Source organism: Catharus ustulatus, chromosome 1 (genome assembly GCF_009819885.2).
Source record: "Catharus ustulatus isolate bCatUst1 chromosome 1, bCatUst1.pri.v2, whole genome shotgun sequence".
Taxonomy (NCBI): domain Eukaryota; kingdom Metazoa; phylum Chordata; class Aves; order Passeriformes; family Turdidae; genus Catharus; species Catharus ustulatus.
Window position 1 is genome coordinate 100802489 of NC_046221.1, and position 19448 is coordinate 100821936.

A 19448-nucleotide genomic window follows, 5' to 3' on the forward strand; every position below is an offset into this window, starting at 1 on the left:
TTCCAGCGACCATTTCCATTAAGTTCACCTTATCTGCAATATCTCATTGCATCTTTAAGGTGCAGACATACAGCTCTGCCTCCAGCACCCCAGAGCACCTGGCCCTGCAGCGCGCCTCCCTGCACCAGCCTGGCGGCATCCTCAGGGCTTGCTGACCTCTCTGAAAATAATCTCAGCAAGAAACAAGTTTATACTCCTCTGCCCTGGTAGCAAGTTGAGGAAGCTCCCCGGGCAGCAAGGAATAGCTTTAACTGGGGAAAGTGCCTGGACTAGGCAGGGAAGACAAATAGGAAAACAGGGAGGTGGCAGTGGAGGAGGAGGAAGGAACACGCTTGTTTTCTCAGCAGCAATTGAGAAGGTCAGCTGTGACACCTCACATGGTCTGAAATCTCCACATTTTGTTCCTGGCTTAAAGTCAGCTGTAATTAGATTTCTTTTCAGAACTATTGTTGAAACATCAATGACACATATACAGAATTTCACAGACATTTAATAAAAATGCAATATATCCTTTGGAGATTGCTGACACACAGAGAAGTCACAATCCATACTTTAAAATACTTGTGGGTTTGGTAGTGCCTAAACTATTACCCAGACAGCTTAGGACCAAGCAGTAGGGATTTACACTTGACTTCCCCCCACCACCTTCATCCCTCTTCCATGTGGGATGTATCTCAGGATTGTTCAGTCATCAGCATGGCAGATCTGCAATTTTTTCTCCTAGGTGGCAGCAGTCGCTTGTGAAGGTTGGCTGTGTTCAAGCCTAGATGGTACTCCTACAGAGGAATGGCGGAGCAAAACTCCTCCTTGTCGACTTATCGTCCTAGAAATTTCCAAATAACACCCCAAGTTGGTCAGAGACAGCTTCTGAAAGCATTTTCTATCAAACTGAGAAATAAGACTGAAATCCTTTAGTTCCTAACTGCCTGCTTGGTCTTTGCTGCTAGCCACATTCCCAAGAAACAGATTGAATCACCAGTGCCTCAAAAGTAAGCCTTTCAGTAAAAGGATCAGGGGAAAGAAGAAGAAAATTTACAAAGGCAGCCTCAGCAGGTGAGGAAATGAGATGGTGGAGAAATTGAGCAAAACACACTGATGGAAGACGCGGCTAATGATAATGATTCTGCTTCTGAGACTTTGGAGATGAAAGTAATTTTGCTCTTCCTTGCATCTCCCTCCCCACTGACAGTGTCTAGAAAGGAAAGCTGGAATATATCCAGCAATATTTTTATCTTTCTTTTTCTTTTCTGCCACAGTATGCCATCTACTTAGAAGCTCCATTTCAAGCCCTGCTCTACCAGGCAGAGGAGATTTACACTGATCATGTAAAAGGTGTGGATAACAAATCTGCTGCACCTGTGTCCTTCCGTTGCTGTTCTGAGAGATAAAATTCGATCATATCTATAAAGACACCTTTCTTTTTAAGACTTGTCAAGGAAGTATTTCTCACTGAGTTAGACCTGATGCTAAGAACGTATATCAGTGAACCGAACTCTCTGAACAGAGACAGTGAACATCTGCGCCTGGAATGAGGAAAGGATGCCAGGATCTTCCTTGCTGCACTGGAAAATCATCTGAGCCTTTGACCCCTCAGAAACGTTCAGGAGGTTAAACAGAGGCTGTCCGGTGGAGCTGACCACACCATAACAGGGACACAGCCGCAGGTGCCAGGGAGACAAGGAGATGGCAGGGAGACAATCTATCCTCGGACCCAGCACAGCCTGCCTCTTTTGGCCGCGTATCCGGCGTGCCCGCTCGGCTGGCGCTGTCCGCCGAGGGAGGCAGGACACGGGGGTGCCGGGCAGGACACGGGGATGCCAGGAGGACACGGGGCTGCGGGGCGGGACACGGAGTGCCGGGCAGGAGCCAGCCTGAATCCCGCCCCTGGGGGCTGGGGGAGCCAAGGGCGACCCACCATGGGGGAGCCTTACTGAAAACGGCATCTGAGTCACTTCTTTCTCTTCCTCCATTAGCTCCGAGAGGGTAAAACCGGAGAAGTTATTCCAGAATAAATGTCAACTTTTTATTCCTTTCCCCATTTGTCGGGAGACGGTGCTTTCACCAGAGGGACCTGTCCGTCTCCAAGCTGCCTCCTTCAGTACGGAGCAGCCGCCTGGATGGCAAAGGGTTCCCACAGCAGCATCCATCACCCTTCAAACTCCTTTTATTCTCGGGTGAGAAACTCGCAGAGGAGAGGCGGGGGGCGCGGGCAGCAGCCGCCAAGTGGCTGCAGGGGCCGCTTGGCACAGGGGAACGCAGACAAAAGCCGGCGGAACTACGTGGCTTAAATTCAAAAGGGGCTCTCCGGGCTCAGCCAGGGCAGCCCCGGGCCGGGGAGGGGGCGGGAGCGGCCGGGGCCGGGGCAGCCCGGCGGGAGTGGGACGGGCGAGCGGGGGGCGCAGCGCGGCTCCCCCGGCCCCGCCGCCGCTCGCAGCCCAAGCGGCCGCCCCAGCCCAGCCCAGCCCCGGCGCTGCGATGAGGGGCATCCCGGGCTTAAAGCGACTGCGGCTCAAAATCTGCCGGCGATGTGCCCTGCTGCTGCTGCTCCTCTGGGCTGCCTGCTGGGTGCTGGTGAGCGCTGCGCTGTTCCTCCTCCACAGGAGCGTCTTCTCCGAGCGCTGCACGGACGAGAAAAGCCACCGGATCCTGGCCAGGCTGGTACGTGTCCCGGAGGGACGCGGGGCATCTCCCGGGGGCTGCCCGGCAGGACGAGGCGCGGCCGGTCCGTCGGGGCGCTCTCCGGGGCGCCCTGCGCGGCTCCGGCCGCCGGAGGTGCCGCATCGCGGGCGGCCCCGGTGCGCACGGGCGGGCGGCTGCCTCCCTCCCTGCCTCCTTTGCTGCCTCCCTCCCTGCCTCCTTTGCTGCCTCCCTCCCTGCCTCCCTCCCTGCCTCCCTTCCCGGGGCGAGGTCAGGTGCAGGCGGCGGGCCGGCTCCCGTGCGTGGGATGCGGGTGCGCTGCCGAAGCCGAACGCTCCAAAGCGTAGGAAAGCCTTTCTCCGGGTGTTGGGGGTTTTTGACTGTTTTTAGCCGAAAAGCTGTTTGTGCAAAAGTCGTCTTTCAGAAGTGCCAGGTAGCTTGTATCGCCTCCTCTATATGGTCTGGTGAGGGCTGGTGCTTAAAATTCAAGAAAGGATTTGAGAATATTCATTAAAATTTCCCTTAAAAATTATAATGAACAGATTTAGGATTGTGTAGGAAACACTCTGAGGAGTGGCATGGGTTAATGCTTTTAGTTAAATTTTATTTCTTAGTCAGGGTATCTGTAGTTCCAGTAGTTAGGTGGGAAAGGAGGAATCCTAGTGGGAATTAAATAATCTATCACTGCAAGCAAGCAAAAACTGATCATAGACTTTCCTTAATTCTGTATAATAAAAGAAAATAAAGTGTAGGCAGCAGTCCTGACAGCATGTTTTCAATTGGCAGTGAGCTCCAGTGTCTTTACCTCGGGAGCCAGATTGAAGTAGAGCTGAGCTCAGCTTTGCAGCTGAAGGAATGATTCCTGCCTCATCCTTAGGTGCTTGGGAAGAACACTGAGATATGGAGGTGCAAGGAGCTGCCAAGCTCAGGGAGGTCCAGGTCCTTGCCATCACAGCCGCCGATAGCCAGATGGACAGAGACTTGTTGCTGTTCTTCAGTTTGGAAAGCGTCAGGCAAAGCTTCAAAAGTCCAGGGATCAGATTTCAGTCACAAGCTTGTGAAGTTGTCTCTATCACTGAGACAGCTCAGGTTCAGACCCTCTTGCAGGGGATGAGTAGCTGAGATTGCTGTGCTTGTCTGTGAGTAGGTGAATAATCCATAATATCGTTAAGGTTTGTAGGCAACAGTTTTCCCAGGTGACATTAGGAAGGGATTGTCCTTCTAGAGAAGTAATTAGAAAATGAACTCGTCTTCATCTGCCCCAAAACAAGTTTTTCTGCATCTTCTGAACACGAAACATGAGTTTCACAGTTACGGAACTTGCAACTGATCCATGAAACAAATAACCTGACAGCTTGAGTCTCACACTTTCTATTAAGCAAAAATCAGCTTCTAAGAAAGACTATTTTATTAGTATCTCTCAGTAGGAGATGAGATATTTTAAAGAAGTGGGTGAAAATGTCCCTGCAAGTGGCTTTTCTGAAGGTTTTATTTCCTTATTCTAAGTAAGATACACATCTGTGCAGATGTATAGTGCACCGAAAAGGCTGAAATAGCACTGGGCAATTTGCAAAGACCAACTTTAGCTCTCAAAAAACCCCCCCTTGCTCTTCCCTTATGCCAGTCTCATCTTCATTTACACTGAACACACTAAGTCATAGCAATCAATTTCTGTTCCCTCTGGAGAAATCAATTAATTTTGATGCCTTCCAAACCTGACTCTGTACTGCATTTACATAGAAGTAGTAGCTAACAAGGCACAACATCAGTTTCAGGGCACTGATGGTGGTACAGTGAGTTATTTAAATTTATATAAATCCTTAGCAAGATTTACATGAATTGAAGCTTTTACATTAATTTAAACTTATCTTGATAAGTGCACTGAAGACATTAAAAATTATGCAGCCAATTTTAATAAGATACATATGGGTGAGTCTGAACCATGCTTGTGTGGGCATTTTTGTGTAGTACAGCTGCTTCTTTATAAGGCTTTTGACTTAGTAGCACTTTCATATTTTAGTTTTAATAATCTGGCACTTAAAGAAGAATCTGTGGCTTTCAAAGGTCAATCACTAGGTGGATTTAAAACTGTCTCATCAACAGAACTCAAAATTCAGTTATTAAGACAGGGATAGCCATGTGGAGGACCATTTCTGAAATATTTATTTGGTGAATTGATTCTTCCTTTTGTCAGCAGAATGATGGACAATCTTGTATAGTGAAGTCTGAAGTTAGTGGGAAGCTTCCTGTGTTGGTAAATAATAAATGGTTCATCTTGTCATGGCAGGGTAATCTGTATTACCTGGTTAAATATTTTCAGACCACCAAATTTGTGTTTTAATACTGTAAGATACAAGCTAGTACCCTGGGGAGCACAATAGTACAACCCATGCCAACATGATGGAAGACTGTCCCGTAAAACTGTGTCTTTGGAATGGATGTAAGAGTCAAATAATTGCTTCAAGATGAAGTTCAGACTCTGCCTAAAAGGTTGATAGGAAATAGTTCAATCTTCTTGACTACTTCCTTGAGGAAGCCTGTTTGAAAGCCTTGCTTGCCTTTGTGACCAGCTGAGAATGCACTTCTGGAAGGCTGATCTGTGTTTCATCACTCTGAGACCATGAGCTCTTTGGTCAAGTCCTCTTCCACAGATCAAGTCCTCTTCCCAGTTTGCAAAACACTGCCCAAGTTCATTGTAAGAAGAATATGATCCAGGCACTGTCAGATACTAGGTTAATAATCAAGTTCTATAGCTTCAACAGAAAAAACAGCAGAAAAGTCCTAAACAGCAGCCAGGTTCAAAAAGGACCTCTCTCTTATGTCTGTGAAATCTGAGTCTGCTTTTTCCACAACTATTTCTTTACACTAATTCCATTAAGAATGACATGATGTCAACACAAGAAAATAAGCTGCACCCTGACATGTTTGGCTACAGGTCATGGTATGTGTTCTTTTAGATGCCAGAAGTCCATGCATGTGAACCCTCCCAGAGTGCACCACAGTAAAATTGTCCACAGAGGCAAGTGTTCACTCATGTGAACCCAATTACATGACTAAGTCCTATCTTCTCTTACTTTACCAGAAGAGAATTAGATTGTGGTCTGTCAATAGAATTTTAAATGTGCTTATACTTACAATCCAAAGAAACCCCCAAAAATCCTTCTGTTTGTAATTTTCTTTCTAAAATTGCTCAGAGTTCCAGATGGTAAGAACTGTTAACATACTTTTGTTGAGAAAACTACATTTTCTACTTAAAAAGGTAGAGTAAAATTGTATTACATTAGTAGGAGTAGATTTTCAAAAGCAAGAACATTGTTCTGCATGCTCTGAAGTCTGCAGACAGCTGAGTGAGTCCCCTTAGCCAACCTGATGTGGATGAGAATGCAGATGTGTGTGTGTTACACACATGCATGGACTCAGTGTCCAGACACTCATGCAGGAATTTGCCTACCTAACTCTCCTTGTTGGCATTGAATGTTCTCACTTGGGCTGTGAGAACACCAAAATATAAATAGATTTCATGTCTCTCTGAACTGCCCTCAGTGAGCTGTTTCTGTCAATTGATCACCATTCTTGGGTTTTGGTCTTAATCCTCCACCCATCCCCCAGTGTGTTATTTAAGGCTGGACTCTAAATGTTGCTTGGCATCAGAATATATTCCTCTGGTGTACACACCTCAGAGACTGTCCCAAGAAAGTACATTACTTGAATGCTAGAATCACGTTCCTCGTGTAACAGCCAGTCAAATGAGATGGGGCTCCTGCACGTGCAAGGGGGACCTGCCAGTTTGTTTAAATGAAGGTTCAAATACCAGAAAGCAATGGAGGTGGATGACACTGTCAAGCTGCCTCACAGATGTTTGGCTTTCTACACCACCCTCTCTATTCCCCTTTCACCAGAGACCTCTGATCACCTCCTCTACTGAGCAACCCGAATCAGTCCATACAGCTGCACTTCTGAATGACCATAGGAATACATCCACTGTCTCCACTTTTGGAAATTATATTATGAAAGTTATTCTGGCTTGAGAGAAGGACTGGTGAGGGAGTCCTCACAGTTCTTGCACTAATTTGCATTGACCACTAAATTATCGAGCAGCAGTTCCCTTGTTTCCAAGGACCAGTTTCTTTCCAGCTAAAAAAAGATTAAGTATTGAAGTGATTAATATTAAAATGCCACTTCTGATAACTACATATAAAACCTGGAGAGTCGTTGTGTTCTGCAGCCTTTACATACTCAAAAATTCTGAAAGTTCTTGGTCCAAAACTCATTGAATGCAACCTCTGTGTTTCCTGGTGGTGTGGGAGGAGGTTATCACAGCTTCCTTCAGGGTATATTGAGTGCAGGGCTGAAACATGCAGAGCTGTGGATTGTCCCAGAAATCCAGCTATGTGAGATCTGTCCTGTAGTTTTAGTGGCCATGTCTGAGTTATGCTGCCCTGAACCTCCCAGAGAAGTCCCACATTACTCTGTGCCTTAAAGTGTAACAACCCATAATCATACAGAGTGCAGCCCTGAGTGTCTAAAATTTGTCTCACTGAACTCATATGAATAAAAAAAATTCAGATTAACAGAACATCTCTTTCCTTGCCCCTGAAAAGCCTGTCCTTTACCATCCCCATGATCCCTGTTTTGAAGCAAAACTCCCTTAGTAATAAATCTCTAGAGACTTCTGGAAAACCATTGAACAACCCAATGGTTACAGGTGTGTGTTTGCAGTTCCATGACTGCTGCAAACCTCTTGAGCTTAGGACCATTGCTCAATTGCTCATTACTTGTCTTTCTTCTACATGGTCCATGGGGGCATGGTTCTGCTATGAATATTCTGCTCTTTCGCTCCAGTGCCTCGACTACAGCAGCGGAGCCCTGACTGGGGACCTTTGTGAAGACCTGTGCGTGGCACAGAAGTTGGTGTACAAACACTGCCTTTACTATGACAGAGGTAAGAAGGTCATTCAGGCTGATTGGAGAGGCCAGCCCATCATACTGAAATCCAAAAAAGAAATCTTTTCCAGCTACCAGCATCTCAGTATGCTAGAGGAGGTGGAAACACAGGATATCCCTGAAACAGAGCTTCTGCTTATGGTAGCTTTGGAGGTCAAAAATGCCCTGGGGCTAGAACTGTCTAACAATACCATGGGGCCCCTGTGGACAAGGAAGAAGGGACCACATTGGAAAGCACAGGTGGCCAGCATGTGGTCCTTGCTCCAGCAGGAAGAATATATCTACTTCAGTTTGCTGCAGGACTTCAGCAAACATGTGCTACGAATTATTGGCTCTTGTGGACACTTTTATGCTGTGGAGTATCTCACAGCTGGACATGCCTGGCACAAAACTCTTTTTCCCCTGGAAAACGTGATCGGCCCCTCCCTTACTGGACACAGAAGCAGGGTGAGAGCCATCATTGACATTGCACTCAGCTTTCTGGACATGGTGCAGCATTTTGATAATGATTTCTCTCACCGACTTCACCTGTGTGACATCAAACCAGAGAACTTCGCTATCAGGCATGATCTCACGGTAAGTTAGGCCTTGGGGTGGTGGTCCAGGAATTTGAGGTCAAATTCTAGTCTGAAGGTGACTGCGTAAAAATGACACTTCCTTCCTTCTGTAGATTTTGGCTAAGTTTTTGCAAAGCCAATGAATTTACAAGCATCAAGAGAGATTCTCTACTGCTTTTCCTCCTTGAAATGTGTACAGCCACATTTTTGAAGCACTAAATCCTGCTACTTTTTTGAAAACTTCTTGCTCGCTTCTGTTTTCTTTCATTTCTTCAAAGGCACCAGTGCAAGGTCCTTTGGAAGTAGTGAGGGACGCTTCCTGGAGGCAAGGGGATTTCAAAAGCTCTAAATGAAGCTGTAATTTGAGTCATATTTCTTCTGGTAGTGATGCTGAAATGAAAAAACGGTATGAATTTGAAAACCAAGGCTGAATTCACGGTCAGCTTATCTGGTCTGGAAACTGTGCAAGGACAGCAATACGAAACTCCCTGCTACTGTCACTCTTTGACTTTTCATTGTGCAGCTGAAACTCAGCTATGTATATTTTCTAAGTGGTAGTGCAGCTCGCATTTGTTCTGTGGACAGAAGTTCTCCTGGTTTTGGATGGAATTTTGTCTACAGACTGGGGGTACTGTGCAGTAAGTGTTTGAACTAGGTTCCCAAATTACAGTGTCATCAGTGGAGTTTCTGCACTCTGAATACAGAGCATTTTCAGGGACTTTAATACTGTTTGTAATACTCACTGAGTGTTAATGTAACACTTGTATCTTTAGAGTACTATACAAACACTACCTAAACATACAGCCATTAAGAGCAATTAAAAAGTTTTCCCTTCACCCTTCCCTCCCCTGCCGTTGTTTATTCAGGTGCAATACAGCTCAACGGGGAATGGGTGAGGAGCAGCAGCAAGAAACTAAAGCAAGCTATACCACTATTTAGGCAAAGCAGGAATTCCTTAAGGCAGGCTTTGCCCATCTTCCTCGGTTACTCAGGGCTGTGGCTGCCTGTGACTGAGCACACGCCAGAGCATCTGTTTCACAATCTACTTACAGGAAAATAGATTCCATTTAGGGAAAGGGGATGAATTCTGGATGTGTCTTCTCTTATGAGTCCTTTTGGTGAGGCTTGTTTTGCCAGGATCTTCCAGTGACCAACCAATTCCAGAATGGGAACACAGCAGTGCAGCCTCTTTTTTGTCTCTAATGTTTGTTTTAAGCAATTTTTTCACTTGCTGATTTCTTGTATGGGATAATAAAACCCCCCACAATTGTACCACTATTCCTCATTGGAGTAATGAGACTTCTAATGCCCAAAGAAATGTGCCTGGATTGTGATAGTTTTATTTTGAGGATTATTTTTATGTGGGGGGGATAATCCTCCAGTCTTCACATGCTCTCCTGCAGTACAGAGTGGAGCTGTCTGGTAGATCATCCAGGAGAATTTTAAGCTGCCATGGAGCCACATAAGGTACAGAATTAGAAGGAGATTTGGATGAATGCACAGTGTTCTGTGAGAGCTTCCTTTTTTACCAACACTTCAGAGAAAACTGGAAAGATTACAGCACCTTAAACAGCATTTCAAATCAGGTCATGAGCCAAGTTGGGTCCTTCCTGTATTTCCTTGGGTACTTTTTTCATCAACTATGATCATAGCAAAGCCCAACAAAATGTAGCTGTTTATAGGCAGAGTGTCACACAGATGTGTCTTCACAGGGTCTAGCTGGATGCCCACACATTTTTGTAAAAGATGACTTTCAGTGTAGCCACTCAACCCTTTGGCAGCTGTGTACTTGGGAACCAGGGCTGATTTTCATAGTGGAGCAATGGATCAGATTGTCAAATGTGCTGGAAAAGACCCCACCTGGGAGGTGGAACAGTGGAACAGTGACACTGGGACTGGGGAAACCCTGCACTACTCTCATTGTCTCTTCTCCAAAGAACAGAACACCAAAACCACAGAAAACTTAAGGAAGTAAAGAACAATAACAAAAAAAAAATTAATTGCCTGCCTAAACATGTAAAATTCCTTACATCATCATTATAGACCACTCCAAAATGCTTAAAAATACTCACAGTTTTAAGATATACCTCATCTCTAAGATTTTTCCCTATGGAAAAAGGAGTAGAACAACATGAAGATTAGACCATGTTCTTTGTTTTGCTTGTGGAAGATTTATTTGGCCTGCTACCAAACCAGACATCTTTAGTTCCTGGGGCTGATCCAGTTGCTGTTCCAGTCACACAGTTCGTCTTCTCCTGTTACTTGGGAGGTCGAATCTGAAAAATAAAACTATCATTTGAGCCCAAGTAACTCTGTTTTGCCCAGGTCCCAGACATTTTCCTCTATGAAAATGTGTGTCAGATGCTGCAAGAGAACATCCCTGCTCCTGACTGTCAAGTGTGAAATGCAGCTGTGAACATCCGCTGGCTGCATATCCATGGTGTTGGACCCAGGCTTCCTTCCCTGTAGTCACCCACAGCTTAACTCACATCAGGCAGCTGCCATGCCTGTACTGGATTTCTTTCTTTCCCTCTTTATTACTGTGATTTCTTTAAGTGGAGCATTCACAGGTGGCGTGGCTCTGGCACAAATGGAGACCACAGCCCTTTGCTTCCAGAGGGGTCTCACCCCCGGCATGGGCAGCAGTTCTGCAAACACTTCTTGCTGCTCTGCTCTGGGAGTCTCATGCCACGGCGAGGAAAGTGACTGACCCTTTTCACTCAGGTTTTTTCTGCTGTGACCAGCTTCTGGCTGGACTCTGTTACAGGATGTATATCTGGACCATAAGAACAAGAGCTGTGCACAATAAATGTGTCAAACCACAGCAAAGAAGGGTGGACAAAGCCAGACCCAGCTTTCAGCAAAGTTAGGGATCTCCTTCTACAGCTGAACAGACTCAAACCCACAGAATGCAAGGAGAGGTTTGCAGGAGCTGTACCAGGTGCAACTATCCTTGCACATCCCACTGCTCCTCTCCACAGTGGCAATCTCAGGGGCCTAGTCTGGATGCTGGGTTCTAAATGATACTGTCTGGCCTGTGGGTAATTGTGCACCATCATATAATTGAGAGGTTGAGGTGCCATCTGCATATGCTGCACCAGCGAGCACATCAGTCTTCAGATTAGATAGTTCCACTTTAAGGCAAATCAATCCAATTGACCCCAAGGATGCAGATTGCTCACAAATAATTTTTCCATTCCTGGTATCACAAGCGTTGGCTGTTTGTGTTTAAAAAGCGGTGTTTATAAGTTTAGTGTGGCTCAGCTGAGTGAAACAAAGCCCCCGTGATCCCAGTTCCCCGCCAGCAGATGCTCTCAACAGCATTTCCAAAAGCAAGTAGCAAAGAATGCCTCCTCAGCCTTGTCCCAGAGGCTGTGCCATGCCAGATCTGATGGGATGTTTTGATTCACAGGTGGTGGCCATTGATGTGGATATGGCCTTTTTTGAACCCAAAATGAGGGACATTCTGGAACAGAAGTGCACAGGAGATGAAGATTGTAATTTCTTTGATTGCTTTTCAAAATGCAATCTGAAAATCAGAAAATGTGGAGCACAGAGAGCCAATAACAACTTGCAAGTAAGTAGACACAGCTGTTTTATGCATCCATTTCTTTTAAAACCACCCTGACTATAAAATGCATGGTATGTACGAGGAGACTATGAGATGAAGACAGTCAGGCTTTTAAATGCGTCCATGTAAGTGTCAGTCCCACTCAGAAATCTCATCTTGGGTCACACAAACAGATATTTATATTCATTATACGTAGTGTTTATGGTTTTTTGTAAGTGTTAGCCCAGTGGCACAGACAGGAGAGCAGAGTACAGTAATTTCACGAATACAAGCCGCACCAATTTGACCAAAATTTTGGTGGAAACCCGGAAGTGCGGCCAATATTCCGGGGCGGCTAATACATTAACAAAATTCTAAAAGCTGCCAACACGGAAGTGAGAGCCCGCGGCAGCCCCAAGCCAAGCTGGAGCCCGGCCGGCCCCGGCAGAGGTGGGAAAGCCTGGCAGAGGCGGGGCCAGCAGTGCGGGGGGCGGGCGGCAGAGCCTGAGCCAGCAGGGCGGGGCAGGGGGGCGGCAGAGCCCGGGCCAGCAGGGCGGGGGAGCCCGGGAGAACTGGGGCTAGCAGTGCAGGGGAGCATGGCAGAAGCAGGAAGGCCGGCGGGTGGGGCTGCCTGGCAGCGGGGGAAGCCCAGCAGAATCGGGGCCAGCAGCGTGGGGGAGCCCGGCGGTGCGGGGGCCTGCAGTGCCGGCCAGGGCGAGGAAACGCGGCGGCGGTGCAGACGGGAGGGGGCGGCCGGCGAGCCTGGCAGGGGCGGCAGCGGCTGGCCCGCCGGCAGGGCGAGTACGTGAACGCAGCGGCGAGGAGGCCGGCATGCCTGCCAGCGGCGGCAGTGGCTGGCCCGCCGGCAGGGCTAGGGAACGCGGCGCGGCGTGGCCGCCGAGCCGGGCGGCGGCGGCGGCAGCCCGCCGGCAGGGCTAGGGAACGCGGCGCGGCCAGCGAGCTGGGCGGCGGCAGCCCGCCGGCAGGGCTAGGGAACGCGGCGCGGCCGCCGAGCCGGGCGGCGGCAGGCCCCCGGCAGGGCTAGGGAACGCGGCGCGGCCAGCGAGCCGGGCGGCGGCAGGCCGCCGGCAGGGCTAGGGAACGCGGCGCGGCCGGCGAGCCGGGCGGCGGCAGGCCGCCGGCAGGGCTAGGGAACGCGGCAGCGGGGCGGTGCTGACAGGAGAGGGGGGCCAGCGAGCCCGGCGGCGGCGGCGGCAGCACCACCCGGCCAGCCCCGCCGAGCCGTGGCGCTGAGCTGGGCTACCCGGCCCCGTCGGCAACCATGAGCGGGCCGAGCCTTTCTGGCCCCGCCCCGAGCCAGTAAAGCCCGCTATGCCGCGATCCTGTTACTAATTGGCCAATTTGTGAAAGCTGCGCACGGATTCTCGCGACGAACGAAAGTGCGGCTAATATTCGGGGTGCGGCTTATCTATTGACAAAGACAGCAACATTGTCGAGGCACCGGGGGTGCGGCTTATAATCCGTGCGGCTTGTATTCGTGAAACTGCTGTAATTAGGGGCAGGGGATTAGCACTTCTGTCTCCACTGATGATAAAGTCACATCCCTGAGTTGCACCTCAAATCCTGTGTTCATTTCTGGGCCCCTCTCTTCAACAAAGACATTTAGGTGCTGGAGAATGTCCATAGAAGGGCAATGGACCTGATGAAGGGTCTAGAGCGTAAGTCTTGTAGGGAGTGGCTGAGGGAGCTGGAGATGTTTAGGCTGGAAAAAAGGAGGCTCAGGGACATGAAATTGCTCTCTCTAGCTACCTGAAAGGAAGTTGCAGTGAGGTGGGTGCTGGCCTTTTCTGCTAAGTAACAACTGTTAGGACAAGATTAAATCACACCAAGTTGCACCAGGAAAGGTTTAGGTTCAATATGAGGAAAAATTCCTGAAAGGGTAGTCAAGCATTGGAGCAGGCTGCCCAGGGAGGTGGTGGAATCACCATCCCTGTGAGAGTTCAAAAAACTTGTGGATGTGGCAGCTGGGGACATGGTTTAGTGATGGATTTGGCAGTGCTGCATTGACATTTGGACTCAATGACCTTAAAAGTCTTTTCCAACCTTAGTGATTCTATGATTCTGTGAAAGTTGAGGCTGTCTGAGTGTCAGCAGTGGTTGTGATTCTCCACTCTACAGATGCAGTATATCGATGTACTGGAAAGGGGTGTCCATGGACTTTGGGATAAGGTGTCTTACTGCTCACCCAGCTTATGTTGGTGGGAACCACTGGCACAACAGTGAGCCTGGGGGGATGTAGCTTGTTGGCCTTTTGCCTGCTTCTCACACCTTCTCACCCTCACCACTTGTTAAACAGAATCATAGAATTGTTTAGGTTGGAAAGGACCTTTAAGATCATCAAGTCCAACCATTAACCTAGCACTGCCAAGTCCACCAATAGATCACACCTCTAGTGCCACATCTGCACATGTTTTTTTTAAATATTCCGGGGATAGTGACTTATCTAATTCCTTGGGAAGCTTGTTCTAGTGCTTGACAACCATTTTGGTAAAGAGTTTTCCTAATGTCCAATCTTGACCTCCCCTGGCACAACTTGATGCCATTTCCCCTTGTATTGCTTGTCACTTGGGAGCAGAGGCTGATCCTCACCTGTCTACAACCTCCTTTCAGGAGGTCAATAAGGTCCTCCCTCAGCATCCTCTTTTCTAGACTAAAGAACCCCAGCTCCCCCAGCCACTCATAAGATGTGTGAAGTGCAGGAGCAGCCTGAGAATGGCCATCCCTTAGCTAGAGTGCAGCCTTTGTGGATGCTCCTTTTCTATAGCTCCCTCTTTGAATAGCTAAAGGCGTTTTGGATACAGATGACATTTTGCTATAGTCCCAGGGAAGCAGTGGGGCATTAGTCATAGCTTCTGAAACACAACCATCTGCTCTTTTTCCTTTCCCCAGGTAATTTGTGACAAAATATTCCGTCGCTGGTTTTCCCCAAATCTCAGAGGACCACTGGTTTCCCTGCCCCTGCAGCTGCAGCTGCAGAAAGCCGTGCAGGAGTGTGCTCAGCCGGGGCACACGGGTGCCACGGGGCACCAGAGGACTCTGAAATCTCTCTCCCAGTTGTACCACCTGCTTCGGGTCACTCAGCGAGAACTGCAAGGGGCAGAGTAGACACAAAAGGCAGAACTGCAAAGGCCACATCCCAGTCTCTCTGCCATCCCTCCTAACCCTGTATTTTACAGCACAGAGATTGCTTTTCCACTATGCAAATGAAGTTCATGGCTGCAGGTGCATGCCCTGATAATATCCTGTCAAGTGTTAAATTACTTTACATTACTTAGGTTCTGTTCTTGCTTATTTTCCTGAGCCAGCATTCCCCCTCTCCATCAACATTCAGCACATCCTTCTGAGCCGTAGTCACTGCTCAGATAGCATCGGTCAGAATGTGATGCTCAGAGGTTGCATTTACAGAAGAAAAGTGTAAGTGCAGCAAATCTCTATCAATAGTTAAAAGAATGGGTGGGTGGGTGTGGATAAGTACATGTATGGTGTTTGTTTTTAGTTTCTCTATCAAATAAGAGGATTTTTTTACAGTAGAGACAGAGCATTCTGTGTAAAAAAAAAAAAAAAAAAAAGAGGGGGATCTCAAACAGGGAAATGTGCTGTCACACAAGGAAAGAGTTGCTTTTGTACAAAGCAGTCCTTTCTGATGTCTCCAAATGCATTTTCTCCAGGGCATTGCATTACCTGTGCCATTGCTAACTCTTTTGCAGAAAAAATTATATAAAGGTACTTTGGACTTTTCTAGAGCAAAATAATTATACCCTTGCTGAGCTCCCATGTGGGTACTCATATTCTGCAGTGAAGAGGTATGAATAATGCTACTGGATTTTCCCATGTGAACAAGCCCTCAGGCACTTGTACATCAGAGCACTTGATAAGAAGCACTCCTTTGCCAGAGAGCAGAATTGCCCAGGAATGTCAACAATCTGTCCTTTGCACAGAACAATATCCAGACCCAGAGTTTTCTTCCATGGTATTTTTTTTAATGAACTAAAGGAAAATTTTTTGTACAAATTCATTATCTTGCAATCAGTTGTGTAAATAAAGATCTCTAGATTAACTTAAAAATATTAACCTTGCCTTTCAAATGTGCAGAGCTGTTGCTGGAGAAACTAACACAGATTCAGGAGATACTACAGTGTGTAGGCCCAGTACCAGGCAAAGTCCCCATGATCTGGTTTTGGCATGAGGACATTACAAACCCCACAAACAGGAACCCCAGCAGCCTATGGCAGCCTGCAGCTTGGAGGAATCAATGGTAAGACTGGCAATACTGGTTTGTGGATGTGAGACATCTAACAACACTTAATCTGCTCCATCATTATGTCCCTCAACCTTATGACAGCTGTGAACCCTGTGAGTGCTAATTAGACAAAAACTTTCCATTTCTGGAGTGGTTCTTTAAAGAAAAGCTAAACACTGCCTGTGACCAGAAAAATGGGAGCAGCTGAGGAGACCTTGACCTCTTAAAACCTCGCTCAAATTTTCATGCTGGTGCTAGTGGGTTTTCATATATATTTCTTGCAATAAGCGATCATATTTTTAAAACTCGTGCAAGCCCTCAAGAAAGTCAAAGCAAGAACAAGGTCAGCTGCCTTGCCTGGGTCCAAGCTGCCTTAGCTGTTGCTAAGCTGGAGCTCCAGTTTAAGAGCTCCTGACTGGTAAAGCTGCTCTCAGTCCACACTTCTCCTTTAACCAGGCAGCAAAGAATGTTTCAATACCTTAAGATCATTCTTTGCAAAAGCAGGAAGGCAAAGCAGAATAAGAAGAAACAAGAATTCCGGAACTAGCACTGTTACAAAGTCATGAAATAGATGGAGAAAATAATTGTGGACAGAATCAGATTGTGGCAAAGGAGTGGGGATAGGTAAAGAATCAGTTAGAGAGAAGACAAGGAAAGAAAGATGAAGGAAAAATAGGAAAAAAAAGAAGAAGTAAAAAATGTGTCAGCCTTTGTAGAAATATGATTTGTGATGCAAGATTCGATAAAGTGATGTTTAGTCTGAGGAAGAAGAGACTGAGGATAAACATAATAACTCTCTTAAAAAAAAGAAAGAGGTTGATAAAAAGAGAATAGGAGAGAACTGCCCTTCCAGATTTCCTTGGTGGATATGGCCAGCAATGAGCTTAAACTGTAGAGTGGAAGAAAACAGTAAGAAATTTGCTACAGACTTTCTGAAGAGAGGAACAGTGAAGATACGACACACAAAAAAACCCCAAAATCATCTGGGAAAACTTCAGACTTCACAAATTGTGGTTTTTAACTACAACCAAGAGTGAGTGCCCATCAGGAATTATGCACATGCAGCTAAGTCGATGATGCTGCCTTGAGGTAACCTTTTATCTCCAAGTCATGTGATTCTGTTATCACCAGTTAGCATCTGTGCTCTTGTGACTCCCTCATGACAAATCCCCTCTTCTGAGACTCAAGAATACATGTCTCTCCCTTTATCTATGCAAATCTGTTGGCTTGCCTGCAAAGGGAAGGCAGAGAGATCTCCAGTGATCTCACAATTTCATGTGCAAAAGATGCTACAGAGCCTGCTGGTGTGATCCTGTCTCCCCCACACAACCTGCCTGCTGATGGCACTGATGCTTGCTAGGTCAGGAGGGACTCAATATATATCCCAAATGCTGCTGGGGAGCCTGAAGATATTAAATGTCATTGTGTTCCTGTTTCCCTGGTCCCATTCTTTCCTCCTTCTCAAACTCGGAGGGTACCTTCAGGGAAAAGCAGGCACCACATAGACTCTCGGTGCTTTGCAGCAGAGTCATGTTCCCCCCATGGCAGGGCTTCCCTTCCCATTTTCAGGTTTGCATTTCAGACAGGATAAATTTCAGTTGGGTAGGATATTCCACTTTTAAAACAGGTGGAAAAAACATAGTGAAATTAAAACTGGTGGCAGCCAAATGCTGATGGAATGTGACTCTGCTCAGAAGATCCTTTTTCCTTGGCAGGATATAGGAAGGGAAGCTGCCTTTGACAGATTTCTCCAACCCCCTCAGGGCCTGGCTGCAGCCACCTCTACCTGGCAGGGACCTCCTTCCCCCACACCACACTTTCCCAGGACATTAGGTTTCACTTCTTTTCAGGATACAGAGAATAATCCTCAGAAACCTCTCAAGATCGACACAATTGAGTTATTTGTCCTTGGCTGGGCTGTGAGATTACATATCACTGATGCAGCCAGCTCCAGGCAGGCTTTGGTGCACACCTTCAAGGAGGAAAGGAGAACCTGACAGGTTGTGTGAACACAGGGCTTGATTCTTCACAGCCCCCCACGTGCTTTGTAAAGTCACTAAATCCCGGGAAACAGGAGAGAAAGCACTACCAGTGAAGCAAATGAAATATTTTAATTTAATTAACAAAGGTGGCAAAGACCAAAACAGGAATAAAACTGTAGTTGTGCTTTTTTCTCCTTGGGACAGGAAGAAAAAGTTAAGGCCCTTGTTTAGTGGCCATTGACCTTAAAGAGACAAGTGCAAGCTGCTGTAATTTGAGTCTGTATGATTTTGCAACCACGTTATTGGTGAAAATAGCTATTTGTTTGAATGGAAAAATCTCTACAGGTGTTTGACAGGAAGAACCAGGACTGGTGCTCCTGTCTGATGAAGCCCCTTTCGTGCTGCCCTGGCAGCACTGCCCACCCCTCTTTGGTAGTTAGTGCACTGTAGCTTTGCAAAGACTCTGTAAGATTCTTCCCACTCCTCATCCCTTCCATATAAAAGATTTCTTACATAGGTTCACTAATAGCATTTGGTTGCACTGGCAACAGCCACTTTAGCCCAAGATGTCTGTTCCCATTCAATTGATCTCAGCCCCATCCCTTTGCTCTGTCAGTCTGTTCCCATATCCTTTTTGCCCTATAAAAGTGGCATTACCTCCTGATTAATTTCTACTACTTGCTGAATTACTGCCTTAGTCAGCAACTTCTACCCCATATTTATGGCTCCCTGTGAAACAGGAATGGCATTAAGTCATTGTTTATTCGTTCTGTGCATCTCAGCAGCATGTGCTTCAACTCTGCAATAATCCAAATATACTGTCTGTTCCCACATTTTACAAGAGATGAGTCCAGTTGGAGGTCTACTTTATCTTTGGGAAATCTTTAGGAAAGATAAATTCAACCCGATGCTCAAGATTTTCACAGATTTTCTGATACTTCTGATTTTCTCCAACTGGCATTTTATGCTCTGCAAAAAACATCTGCAAGCAATAGTCCTGCACTAGGATGATATAAAACAGAGCAGAACTCCTTGTCCCAAAGGGTTTATGTGGTCCCCTTTGTATTTCTAGGTTGACTCAATCATAAGTAGCCCAGAAAAGCAGGTCTTTGCTGTAGCCTGGGTGCTCTTACCAATACTACTGCTCCCTAATGTGACTTTCCAGACTCCCCCTTCACTGAGAGCATTCAGACGTGTTGCTGGAGGCAGCACTAGAGATAACAATAGATATTTGGGATTAGGAGAAAAGAGAGGGAAAGGTTTGCCTTTTTTTTTCAAATGAGAAATATTGACTGAACAACACATTTCCTAAATGGGATCACATACTCGAAGAAGTTAGGGACTCCTCACTGATAATTTTTTCTTTTGTTATAAAATGTAGACTCAAGCTGGCCTATCTATTTTTGTGTAGATAAAAGAACCCCAAACAACAAGCAAACAAACAAACACAACCCCCCAGTCAAACAAAAAACCCCAAACAAACAAACAAACAAACAAACAAAAAATCCCCAAACCAA

At 46.7% G+C, this 19448-nt stretch overlaps 1 protein-coding gene across 2 annotated transcripts; it reads left to right on the forward strand.

Annotated features, from left to right (window-relative positions):
* Positions 1 to 2095: 2095 nt before the first annotated feature.
* On the forward strand, positions 2096 to 19152 carry DIPK1C (divergent protein kinase domain 1C). Of its 2 annotated transcripts, none has more exons than XM_033057415.1 (4): positions 2096 to 2174; positions 7480 to 8157; positions 11551 to 11715; positions 14599 to 19152. In XM_033057415.1, the coding sequence occupies exons 1-4, from the start codon at positions 2118 to 2120 to the stop codon at positions 14812 to 14814; spliced, it is 1116 nt and encodes a 371-aa protein (XP_032913306.1). In that variant the 5' UTR covers positions 2096 to 2117; the 3' UTR covers positions 14815 to 19152. The 2 variants fall into 2 exon arrangements, with proteins under 2 accessions (XP_032913306.1, XP_032913298.1); XM_033057407.1 differs by lacking the exon at positions 2096 to 2174 and adding an exon at positions 2423 to 2658.
* The last annotated feature ends 296 nt before the right edge of the window (positions 19153 to 19448 follow it).